The 12,500-nt window shown below is 37.7% G+C and overlaps 1 protein-coding gene across 1 annotated transcript in view; it reads left to right on the top strand.

Annotated features, from left to right (window-relative positions):
• RNF38 (ring finger protein 38) overlaps positions 1 to 12,500 on the top strand; it is a 108,101-nt gene that overhangs the window by 47,927 nt on the left and 47,674 nt on the right. The window contains exon 2 of the mRNA XM_066339768.1: positions 8,655 to 8,725. Within this exon, the coding sequence (XP_066195865.1) occupies positions 8,655 to 8,725 (71 nt within the window). The remainder of the gene's footprint in view (positions 1 to 8,654; positions 8,726 to 12,500) is intronic.

Raw genomic sequence — 12,500 nt, 5'->3', positions numbered from 1 at the left:
GCAAAAAGTTTCCTTCTTTCTAAGTAGATACTGAACTTCCTGGAGGAGAGGCTCCTTGTGAAAAGGCACTGCTACATATTGGCCCTTAGGTACTATTTTCTGTGGTGAGTTTCACCTCACTCTTTGTCTGTAAATGAATGTTATCATTCTCTCTGGAATGACATTAAATGTGCATTTGAAGGGTGCAAGCATCCTTGACTAGACTACGCTTGCACAGAGGCAATACCGATGAAACAGCCTTCAGGGAGGAACAGTTAGGAAACTCTGATTAACTGCTAAGCAAAGCAGCCACAGGGTCCAGACACCACAAACTGGAGATGCTCTTTGGAGTTTCTTAGCAATGGTGTCCTTCTCTTGCAGAATTTTAATGCAGAAAGGGATCTGTTTCCTTTTATCTTGTTAATAAACTATGAATTCCTTTTGTTATGTATCAAGAGATAACCAGTGTAGGAGCTGTGAATCTTATTGTACACAGGGGAGAATAAAGTGGAGAATAAAACATTGCTTTAGTCTCTGTGTCTTAAAGCATCAAGCTTTGTGCCTCAACTATTCTTCATTAGGTGGGTCTTGTAAGAGTCCTGTAGTACAGCAGTTAAGAGGAAGTATGTTTTTGTGCTTTAGCTGCAGAGCTCATTGTTTCAAGATGCAAGTAAAGTTTATGTCAGCTCTTCAGAAAATCATCTTAAAATGATTTTGTCATGAGAGAAGATCTAAAGAGATGACTGCTTAGAGGGAGAGGAACTGGTGATCATGTTCTTCATCTGGTTCAAGTACCTGACTGCTATGTCCATGGGAGTTATCTCTTCTGCATCTGCACTTCTTGTCTGCAGCAGCATGGAACTATCTGCAGAGTGTACATACAGGTAGATCATCCCTTAAGAAACATGTACTGGTTGTGGGACTAAGTCAGTTTTTGGAAAATTGTTCTCTTCCCACAAAAAGGTTGGCTTACATATTAGGTGTTATTTCTGTATGTCCTTAGAGCAGTTGAGATTGTTCGAATTCATGTATCTAAAATCAAAAATCCCACAGGCACTTTTGGCTTTCTTTTGGACAAAGCCTTTTTTAAAGGGTGAAAAGAAATGCCCTGAGCAGTCAGCCTCACCTCTGTGCCCAGCAAGATCACAGAACAGATCCTACTGGTAGCCATGTCAAATCATGAGGAAGACATGGAGGTGCCTAGAGATAGCCAACAGGGCTTCACCAAGGGTAAATCATGCCTGACTAATCTCACAACTTTCTGTGATGGAGTCCTGACTGCATCAGTGGTCAAGGGAAGAGCTGCAGGTATCTCCCTGGACTTCTGCAAAGCCTTTGACATGGTCCCACACAGTGTTCTTGTTGCTGAATTGGAGGGGGAAGGATCTGATGAATGTATTGTTTGATGGATAAGACATTGGCTGGCAGGCCATGTCCAATAGGTCAGTATGCAAAAGATATCCACTGATGTCTTTTAGGGGTCTCTGCTGGGACAAATACATTTGATACCTTAATCAATGGCATAAAATAACTGAGCAGAACCTCAGCAAGTTTGTGGATGACACCATGCTGAGTGGTGCAGTTGATATGCATGGTGAAAGGGATGCCATCCATCACTAGATGACATTGAGTGAACCCATGTGAACCTCATGGGGTTTAACAGGGCCAAGTGCAAGGCCCTGCCCCTGGGTCAGTGCAGTCCCTATTTCCATGGAGGCCTGTGGATGAATTGATTGAATGCAGCCGTGTAAAGAAAGACTTTTGGTATACTGATGGATGAACATTCACATGAGCCAGAAGTGTGTATTTACAACTCAAAACCATGTCTTCAGCTGTCTCGAGAGAAGCATGGCCAACAGGTCAGGAGAGGTGATTCTGCTCCTTCTACTGCACTCTGTTGATACCCCTATAGTACTGCGTCCAGCACCAGGGTCTTTGTGGTTTTAAATGGAAAGAGGGTAGATTTAGGAATATAAGGAAGATAGAAGGAAATAAGTTTTATCAATGAGGGTAGAGAAACACTGGAGCTGGTTGCCCTTGTGGATGTTGTGCAGGAGCTGTCAAAGTTCCATCACAGAAAGTATTAAAGGTGACATTGAGCAGTGTTTTGAGCAATCTGGTCTAATGATAGATAGACTAGATGTTATTTAAACATTCCTTAAAATCCAAATGGTTCTATGATTCTTTGAAATTAGCTTGTACCCTATTGAATGAGCAGTGAATTTTCCCAGGGGACTTGAGTTGTCATCTGATGCAGGTTTTTTGGTTGCAAAATTTGTAAGTGATTTCCTGGTCCTGATTTATTGGCAGTCTTCCAAGTTTGACACTTGCATGAGAAATAGGAAGATACAAAGGTAACAGAGAGGAAGTGGTCTAAAGAGCTTGTTTGATACAAATAGTGCTTTTTCCGTACTTATTTGTAGAGTTCTTTTTTCTCTGTGACTTACCACTAGGAACCAGACTTAACACCCTGCTAACATTTTGCTTATGCTTGGCTGTGTAGTCTCTTCAGACAGAATTGGTATCTTGACATTTTGAGTGTTAAGAGCATCAGTAAAATACTGGTACTGTGTTTATGGGTGTAGTAGTATTTCTGCATTAAGCTGATTTCCTGAATGTTTATTGATGCTGAAAATTTTTTCACTGGATGATTTCCTGCTGAACAGGTCCTTGAATAAGCAGGAAAAAACGATTCCCAGAGCAAAGCAAATAGCTGTCAATAAGCCTATGGAAAACATTCCTTGCTTTTGTATGGGTACTGTAAAGATACGAAAACATGCATTTTAGAATACTTCATGGTTATTGAGTCTTTGGTTATTCCATCATTCTGTGTTGTTAGTTGAGGAAAAAAAAATCATCTGATGTTGTACTTGATACCTGACTTGAGCTGCAAAATTGTAGGGTATGTGGGGAAGCATGTTGCTGATGTGCTGAATCCTTAGGACACTTTATAGTGTAAAAGTGACTAACTTTTTTTTTTTTTTTTTTTTTTTTTTTAGGTAGGTGCTTAGCTTAAAAACTTGCAAATCTTCTTGCAAATCTTAAAAACTTGCAGGGTGAAGTTGAGTGGCTCCCAAAGCAGTGTCCCTTTTCCTTGTCTCAGACTGCTGTGGAAGGGATGAAACTGTGTGATTGACTCTGTGGGTTACCAGTCCATCTGAAGTGTACTTCTCATTCTTCATAAAAAACATGTAGCTGCTAAAGTTAGTGGAGAACGAAGAAGAGTAGGAACAGCTAGGATACAGTAGTTCCTCGTATGAGGTGAGGGAGCCATTATTGTAAGTGGGTTTGCAAGCACAGCGTTAAAGAAATTTTTGTCACTATGTTCTCCATTAGGTAGGTTTATTGACCATCTCTTGTGTGACAGTCTGAAAAAATAACAATGGTAGAGTCTGGGGTTTTCTTGCTCTTCATCATTTTGTTACCGAGTGGTAGCCATGTGGTCATCTTCACACTGTCTTGGATTGGTTGCAGTGGGAGTTTCTGTTAGTTTTATAGCCCATGTTGAAATATAGTTGTTAGAGTTCATAAACCACAATTTATGAGCTGTCTAGCTATTTATTTTAAAATAATATTCTAAGTTGCTAGCTTTGTCTCTACTAATTATTATTAATGTTCAGTTTTCACTATAATACCTCTCTGACTTACACAATATGGCCTTATAGTTCAGGTAGAGTTCAGCTTGCATCCTAACAATTCAAGCTGCTGATATCTACTTTCAAATAATATAAAATTTTTAACACTAAGGTAAACAGTATGTAGGTGGGGTTATATTCAGATGGCTGCTGTGAAGGCCATTTTGTGGACATTTCCTGAAGTAAGCTACCCAGTTTGTTCCTGTAAATTTAAATTAGATGTTCCTTGAAATAAAAGTGTTTATGCAGTCTTGCAGAGACACAGAAGAAACTTCAGGTTAAAATGTCTTTCTTCAATTCTGATTTATCGATGAGTTTTGTTTATGAAGCTGAGGCCTGCCTCAGATTCAGGCTTTTTGCTGTCCTAAAGTAAGTTTCCCTGTTGTTTTTTAAAACTCTAGTAGTGTTAAAATATGTCAGACTTAAAGGTGTTAAAATACAAAGTCTTCCCTTTAGGTTCCTCTCCTTTTCTCTGAAAATGTCTGAGAGGTGTCATTCAGTCAGAAGTTTGACTGGAAGATACACTTAACTTAGGTGCAATTAATGTAGGCCCAGATTTCATTTTGAACTCTCAGTTGTGCCATTTCATCCCATTTCTTGCTGGTTAGTAAGCATGCTGTGTGTTTCTCTGATAGCTGTAGAAAAGTAAAACCTGAGGGAGCTTTTCTTGCAGTGTTGCCATGCTTCCTGATGCGTACTAGGTATCTACGTTGTCACTGGATGTGTGGAATTGAGGATAGCATTCCTTGGCTGAGCATTGTCATGGGGAAAAGGGGCTGGCAGGTTTACCAGTAAGATTGACTGGGCCAGAGTGCAGATGGGGACACCAGAACTCAGGAAACACCAGCAAACCTCTGTTTGTAGTTTGATGAGAGCGTGGATTTCTTGACAAGTAGAGGAAGCAGGAGAAAAGGAAGAAGAGAAGTTCAGGAGGCATTTTACCTTTTTTTCTTTTCTAGTGACTTTAGACTGCTTCCTGGCTAAAATGTGTCCCAGAGTTTTATCATAGTGCCTTAGATAGGTATATTCCATGCTGAGGAGTTGCTTTAAATTATCAATGTTGTGTCCTATACCACGCAACTGAAAATATTAGCTCTTCCTAGGGTGTAATAAATTCTTTAAACAGCCCAAGTGAAAGTGGATGCAAATCCACGAAAATATCAATTTGTTGGAGTTTATAAAAAAAGGAGTGGAAGAAGTGGGAAGAAAAGGAGTGGAAGGAGGGGAAGAATGGCAATCCTAGTATGCGTTGTATACAGCTACCATGCAATGTATCATGTGTCTTCTTTGTGGTCAGATTTGCAGGCATAGGGAAAAAAGTTTAAAAGTTTGCAGCCCAGCTCTTACTTGACCAACCTGAGTAGCTGTATCTTTTATTGAACTCTCCTCTAACTTTGTTTTAACAGCAACGTATTATGTTTACCTGTTAAGTAGCTTCTTCATTTTAGTTTGAAAGGCTCATGAATTAGATGGAGCATCTAAAATCTAAATAATGTGACACAGATAGAGGAACATTGTTGACTAGCACAGGATAATAATCTACAGTAATGGTTTGCATTATTTTGTTGGACCTTGAGGCTCCTAGATCACAGATAACTCAATCTCCCATCCTTGTATCTTTTCAAGTAGACTAGCCATCCATGGCTGTATCTCACCAGAAACGTATATGTACTCCATTCAACTCACAAATTTGGAAAGGAAAGAGTTAATTAAGAGTCTAAACTTGATCCGATTCAGACTTAGTTTCCATGCATTTCCTACTTTACAAACTCTAGTCTGCAAATCAGCACTTAGCCCAGAACTTGTCTGATTCATGCAAGTCAGTAAGACTCAACAGCTTAACTCCAGATAAATTAATAGTACAGGTGTCATACACAAATGATTTCCTAATGAAACTGGTGCTGGAGAGTCAGTGAATATATTAGTCAGCATCATTCATTTAAGCAGTGAGATACTTCCAGTAGCTCTGAAGTTACTGAATTAAACGGTTTGAATTCACACATCTTTTTCGCTTGGACTAGCATTGTGTGTGTTTGGACTTAAAACTGGCAAGCATGAAGCAGGCCTTTCAAACCTGATACTGATTCTCTTTTTATTGCAATGTAGAAGTTTGACAGAACACATGAAATTCTGAAGATTTCATTTTGCTATTCAGTTTAATGTCTGGGTTTAGAAGAAAAACAATCCCTTTCCTGCGAAAGCTGGGGAGTGCAGCATTCTTTCTTTCTTGCCTGTTTCAAAAGAACAGATGTTTTTCCTGGAGGGCAAGTCATAATACTATGCTGGGTATCTCACTTTGTTTGAAGAAGAGTGTGCAAAAGAATTTTAACGGTGTTTAAAGAGGTTATAAATATATACATATATTTATAATATACAATAATATATACATATTTATTTATACATTAGTTGAAGGGCATTACTCTCTACCCTGTCTGATACCGGTAAGGGTGGAAGGATGCCTGATCTGATGTTTTATGTATGTCTGCTGTGTTTTGGTGGTATCTCAGCATAAATTGAGGCTGCTCTTTCGTCACCTAGGTATTAGAAGCTATGAGTCTGAGAAAACAAACTAAGTGTTGTCAGTTACAAAGTGCCCTGTTACTTGCACAGTATGGAAATTACTTTGGATTGTGGGAGAGAAGAAGTTCAAACTGGGATTAGGCTTGAGAAAACGATGCGCATTAGTTGCATCACCTGAACACAGTAGCAAGGAAGTGTATTTGGGAAGGTGCTGAGGGCAGTGGCTTGTGTGCCACGTTCTGCCCCTTATGTAGGAGCCTTGATGGCACTTTCCCCACTCTCAGTCATCTTTGCAGAGTTAATTCTTCAGTCAGAATTAAAGCTTTGATTGTAGTAGCCCTAGGATATGCTGATCTTGGAGAGCAGCTAGTTCTTGAGTTGGTCTGAAACTCCCTGTAAATCTGAGGATATGAAGGTAGTTTAACTGAGTTTGTATCTACTCCCTGCAGTCAATGCAATGCAAATTGGCTTTTGTTCCTGTCAGTCCTCTGGCATCTTTAACGGTTAAACAACAACTGAAAAGTCCTTGACATGGACTAGAGAACTGCTGAGGTCATCTTTTGAGATTGCAGGTGGGTGCAAGGTGATTAACCTACCTTCAGACTTGTCTCAGTGCAATGTGTCAGAAAGAAAATGCTTTAAAAACATAATAACTCAGCTATTAAAAACTGCTTTTATATTTTATATGCATATATATATATAAAATGTTTTTAAGATCACGAAAGTCTGACAGGATTTCCTGACCATGTAACTCTAGATTGCACTGTCATGAAGCAGAGCCTTTAGCTGGTAGTCTGCTGTGTCAGTGTCTTCAGATCTGTTACTTCTGCTGGCCCCATTCAAGGTACTGCATTATCAGTGCTGTCTTGGATGTAGACCCTTTTCCGAAGGCAGGTTTTGGTGAGGCTGTTGGTGAGGTCAGCCAGCTCACTGGTGCAAAGCGGCCAAGATGTGTGTAATGCCTTCACTTCTCACAGTTAGGGATTTTGTCTTATATCTTGCTATTGTACTGGAGGGTACTAGTTGACTGCAAATGAAACAATTATGTCATAAAGGCCATGAATAATCCTGTTAAGAAAAAAAGAAAAGAATTTAAAGGAAAACATTGCCATATTCTCTGCTAACTGCACTTAGTTGTGTGTGGAACAGTTGAGTTTGACTGAAATATGCAGATAATATGGATATTGTTACAATTGAAAGTATAGCATCATGAAAACTGATGAGCTGCCCAGGTGTCTTATGTTGCGCTTACTATCTGGAAGCTCTTCTATATTTGAGCCATGTTGCTACTGCTGGCATCTGTTATAGCTAGAAAAAAGTCAGCTTAACATTGTGATGGTGCATGCAATCATGGTTCGTGAAACGCTTATCTGTAAAGCATCTAATGTAGCCTGTAATGTAAGGTCTACATTTATGAGTTTCAATTTGTTAGGGAGTAAGTCTTAGGAATTTCAGCTCTGGAAATTCCTTTCACTATCTACATGCGTAGATGCCTGAAACAAATTTAAAAGTATTTGTTGTAATTTGGCTGAACTTAACTATTCCTTGTTGCCTATTTTCTTATTTTAGACAAATTTAAGAGGTGGTATTTTACATCAGTTCTGCCTCTGGGGTAATGGGCAGAAAGATATCAAACCTTACCTTCAATGCTGTGTCTCCCGGGCTTTGTAGCTTGCTTTTAAGCTTGAACGGATTCCAGTTTCAAGAAAACTTGTGGAGTGTTTGTAGTGGCACACTTGTGGTTTGCATGAGTCTAAATCAAGTAGGAGGAGAGCAGTGCATATTTTGAACTGTTTAAAACTGGTTCTTTTTTCTCTTTTCACCTTGAAATTTCAACTATATAGTGATTTCTTCTTTGCCTTCCCTTCCTACAAAAAATATACAGTATGATCATACTCTACTGCTGTTCAAGCCAGTACAATGACTCCTATACCAAAATACTTTTTCTGAAGTGATAAGTCAGAAAGAAGCTTTGTAAAATATTTTCATATATTCCTTGGACAGAAGTCTCAGGGCTGGGGTAAGCCTTTGTAGAGGTGTTTTGTCCCTTTTGTTCTTAGGTATAAAGAAACTTGTATAGAAACATTAAGCAGGCAGAAATTCCATTACAAGAAAACTGGATACAATTAAAACTTGGACCTTGGAATTTTCCTCTTTTATTCTTAATGTTTTGCTGGAATGAGACTGCTGGTTTGCGGTTACCCAAGGTGCTGAAAATGTTCTGTAGTACAGTATATAAACTTGAATTGTGTAGCTTCTCCTTATTTTTATATGTGCATATGTACTTTACTGCACTTGTTTTAGATTGATGCACTAGCTATAATTTTATTCTGTTTAAAAAATCTTTAAAAAAACAATACATGTGAAGACATTGGCACACTTGTAAAATGTGTCTCTGATGCTTATTTTGTTATCAAACCTAGCTGTTTGGCAACTAAATCTTGGAGAAAAGAAAGTTTGCTAAATTTATTTTTAGTGTTCACAGAATTATTTTTTCTCCCTTCCCTCCTTGTTTTCCAGGTAGTATTGGTACATCGTTTCAATGCCACTCAATCCATCAAGATCACATTTGTACTGATGACAGTGACAAGGTGAGATTTATGTGAATGTTTCATTCACAAGATGCATATGCATTGCAGGGTTTTTATACATAGCTTTTACAACACAAAGATGTATTGTTTTGCAGATGTAGCAGTCAGTTTTCAGAGTTACTCTTTGAACTGTCTCTTGCATAATAAGATCATATTTTTCTCCAGACAATCTTTAAGACAGTTAATGAGAAATTTGTCTTTAGTATTGTACTTTTAATTTTGCTTGGATTCCTTTGCTGTTCTAAGCATTCGTGATTTGCCATATTGACACCCTCAGTTTAATGAATAACAGCAATGGTTTTGCCAATTTCTAGATAAGGGGTGTCTTGCTTCTTCTGACTTTAGAGCCCAGCTAAGTGCTCAAAGCTTGACACTTTTTTTTTTTCCTTTCCCTTTCTTCACAGTAGCTGTATTTTCCTGTTTTGGAATTGGGAATTGAAGCTTTTATAGATTGGAACGTTTTGTTCAGTGGTGCAACCTCAAAATAACAACCTGTCTAGTCATGTGCTTGCATTTCCCTAACCTTTTGGCACATTTGCAGATTAGTTTGCTTGGGGTTACTAGAGTACTGGTTATTAAATGGTCAGTGATACTTGGATCACTACTGTAATTGTGGCATACAGAATGGAGTAGCTTTGACACTGAACTGCTTGTGAGACTGGCTGTTGATGGTTTTACCTTAAACTTCTCTGTCTGAAAATACTGCAAATTGATTAACTTCAGTTCATCATGTAATGTGTCTTGCATTGTATGCAGATATGACATGTCATAGTAAACTAATTTTTGGCTAGACATGTCTGGAAAGGGGCAGATATTGGTCAAATTCTAAATAATTTTTCTTGGGAGGTGAAATGCAATCTGCATGGCACTGCCTTAATAAGTGCACTAATCATGCTTTGAAATTCTGGAGTAAGTTAATTTTATAGGTGTTCCAACTTATCCTAGAGCTAGAGTTGTTTTCATAAAGAGTTTCCTTTACTGCTTTACTATCTTTTTTTTTTCGTTTCTCACTCTCCTTCCTCCAGTTTTGTAGGGATGTTTTTGTTCTCTTCTTTGTTTTGTTTTGTGGGGTTTATAGGTTTTGGGGGTGTTGTTTGTTTGTTATTTTGTTTGGGGTTTTTTTTGTGTGTGTGTATATTAGTTTTCTTGTCCTTGTTTTTTTTTTTTTAGGGGTAGGGTTTTTTGTTGAGGTTATTTTTTAGTTTAATTTTATTTTTAGGTACCACCCTAGATTTAGTTATTGGTTCATCATACAGATAGGGATCAAATGTGCTATCCAGAACATGGCCACCATTATTTTAAGTTTCCACTTGATTATCTGGTTAGCTGTGTTCGACAGTATTCACTGCTTTGTTTTTTGGGCCTTGTGTAGTCAGTCTGCAGTGGAAGATTCTTGGGTGAGGAATGGGTGGGGGAAATTTCATTTAAGAGCCATCCTAGTGCACCAGCCTAACCATTTTCCTTTTGTAAGTCATTACATGGAAGACCATTTCTTGTGTTATGCTGATTTTCTTCCCTTAGTTTTATTTCATATCAAGGCAATTAAAACTGGTTTAAATCTTGTTGGAAAATCCATTTGTTAGTTGCTTCACTGGTTTGGGGGCAGTGGAGTAGGAAGGGGTAGCTTACCTGGTATAAATTTGAGAAGAGTGGTTGTTTGGTACACCATCTGCCTCCATAATAGAGGAATTGGGCCAAATGTTATCTTTTGCATAGTTAGAGATGGTGGAAGAAAACAACTTTCTTGTTGGGATTGATTCTGCACCAATTGAGAAAGAACTTCCAACTGTAAATTCTACTGAAGTGTTGAACTAGTATAAAAAGCAGAAAGAATGTAGCTTTGGGTCTGTTTACAACGCATGTTTTTTCCTCGGGTGTCAGGTTTATTTGGTAAGGGTTTTGATTTTTCTGTAAGAATATGTGAAGCTGTCTGACTTGGATGTTATAGGATATTCTAGTTCATTCCTTGATTAAAATAACCACTTGCTTGGAAAAACAGTGAACAGTCCTCTTGCACAGACCCCTCTGGATGGTATCCTTTCCTTCAGGAGTGTCAACCACATCACTCAGCTTGGTGTCATCTGCAGTTTTGGTGAGGGTGCACTCAATTCCTTCTTCCATGTCACTAATGAAGGTATTGAGTAACACTGGTCCTGATACAGATGTCTATGGTACACAACTTGTCACTGATGTCCGTTGGAACTGAGCTTTTGGCCACCATCTTCTGGATGCCCACTAATTGTTTTTTTGTTGTTGTTTTGTTTTTGTTTTCTTTTTTTTGTGTGTGTGTGTGTGTGTGTGGTTTTTGTTTGTTTGTTTTTGTTTTTGTTTATTTTTGTTTTGTTTGGTTTGGTTTGGGGTTTTTTTTTTTTTTTCCTCCAAAGGGTTTGTGTATATGGATATATATTTTTAAAAATCATAAGTAATGCTTCCTAAAAATAACCTGCACTAGAGTACATGGGAAATCCCATATGACTCCTTGCTTGTATTCACATATGCCTACATTCTTGTGTTGGTTTTGGTCACAGTTTCCACTCTGAATTACTTTGAAAATCAAGTTCTGATTTATTTTGCAATTACTGAGATACCACCTGTTCATTTTGCTATGAATATAATTTCAGTGATATTAAATGCAGGATTTAATTGATTTATCTACAGGTTTATTAATTGTTGGATCTTTTTGTATTCGTTCTAGAAACTTTATGAAAAGCATGCATCTAAAATAATTTGACATATCTTTGATTAGTCAATAGACTTATTTCAGCAAAATAATTTACTACTTTTTTACTGATTGCGCATAATCAGTTTTTTGCATTTTAGAAGAAATGTAAAGGTTAGTATTTGACTGGCAATCTACATATATTTCTACAGTAGTTTCTCCACAAGCCCAGTTGTCATTTTCTGGATAACAGCATGAGAAAAGTTCACACCACACATGCTAAAGGAATGTTGCAATCTTAATGAAAACAATTCCCAGGCTTCCACTCCAATTACTTGATTTTGTTGACTTGGCACATGAGAATCTTGAATTCATGTTCAGTGACTTCAGCAGGAAACCAAAGTCCAAGATTTTTCATGTATAGACTCATTGCATTAAGAGAGATGTGTCATTATTGAGAGAATTATTTGTAGTACTAAGAACTTGTCCAATTTTGTAGCACCAAAAGCAGTGCTTTCTTGTTAGAGAAATCTAATATAGCATAGGTATGAAATAATTTCCCATTTTATTTGTTGTAGCAAAGCGATTTGAACTGAGATTTATTTAAAAATAATTGTTGCTTTGGTGATGGGAACTTTTAAACCTCAGTGTGTGAGTCAGGGCACCGTTTTTGCATGTTTGTAATTTCTTTGATTTTCGCTTTAAAGTATAAACATTAAACAAAAGAATGGAATAAATTTCTGTATTCAGCACAGCATTTAGAGAAGGGTTTTTGTAAGAAGGAACTGTTATTCCTTGGTATATTAATTTAATGCGCAAGCAGTGGATTCCTACTAGTTTTAGAGGTAAATGCAAGTGTATCATCCTGCAGAGCCTTTCAATCATACCAAGTTTATTTAGCTTTAAAAATACTATTTTCGTTCCTTGGGGTGGCTGTTTCACTAGTGGTATGCTTCCATTAAAGAATGTTCACTCATCTTGAAAAGAAGTCCAAATATGCAACCCTTAACTACTCTTGCGACATCTCTTTTCACAGCTCTCATCAAATTATCATTCTATGCAGTTAAAAATTAAATTGATCACCTAGTAGTAACAACAACAACAAATCATTGTGGG

Source organism: Sylvia atricapilla, chromosome Z (genome assembly GCF_009819655.1).
Source record: "Sylvia atricapilla isolate bSylAtr1 chromosome Z, bSylAtr1.pri, whole genome shotgun sequence".
NCBI lineage: Eukaryota > Metazoa > Chordata > Aves > Passeriformes > Sylviidae > Sylvia > Sylvia atricapilla.
Note: the sequence above shows the minus strand (reverse complement) of the source record. Positions and strands in the feature narration are given on the sequence as shown.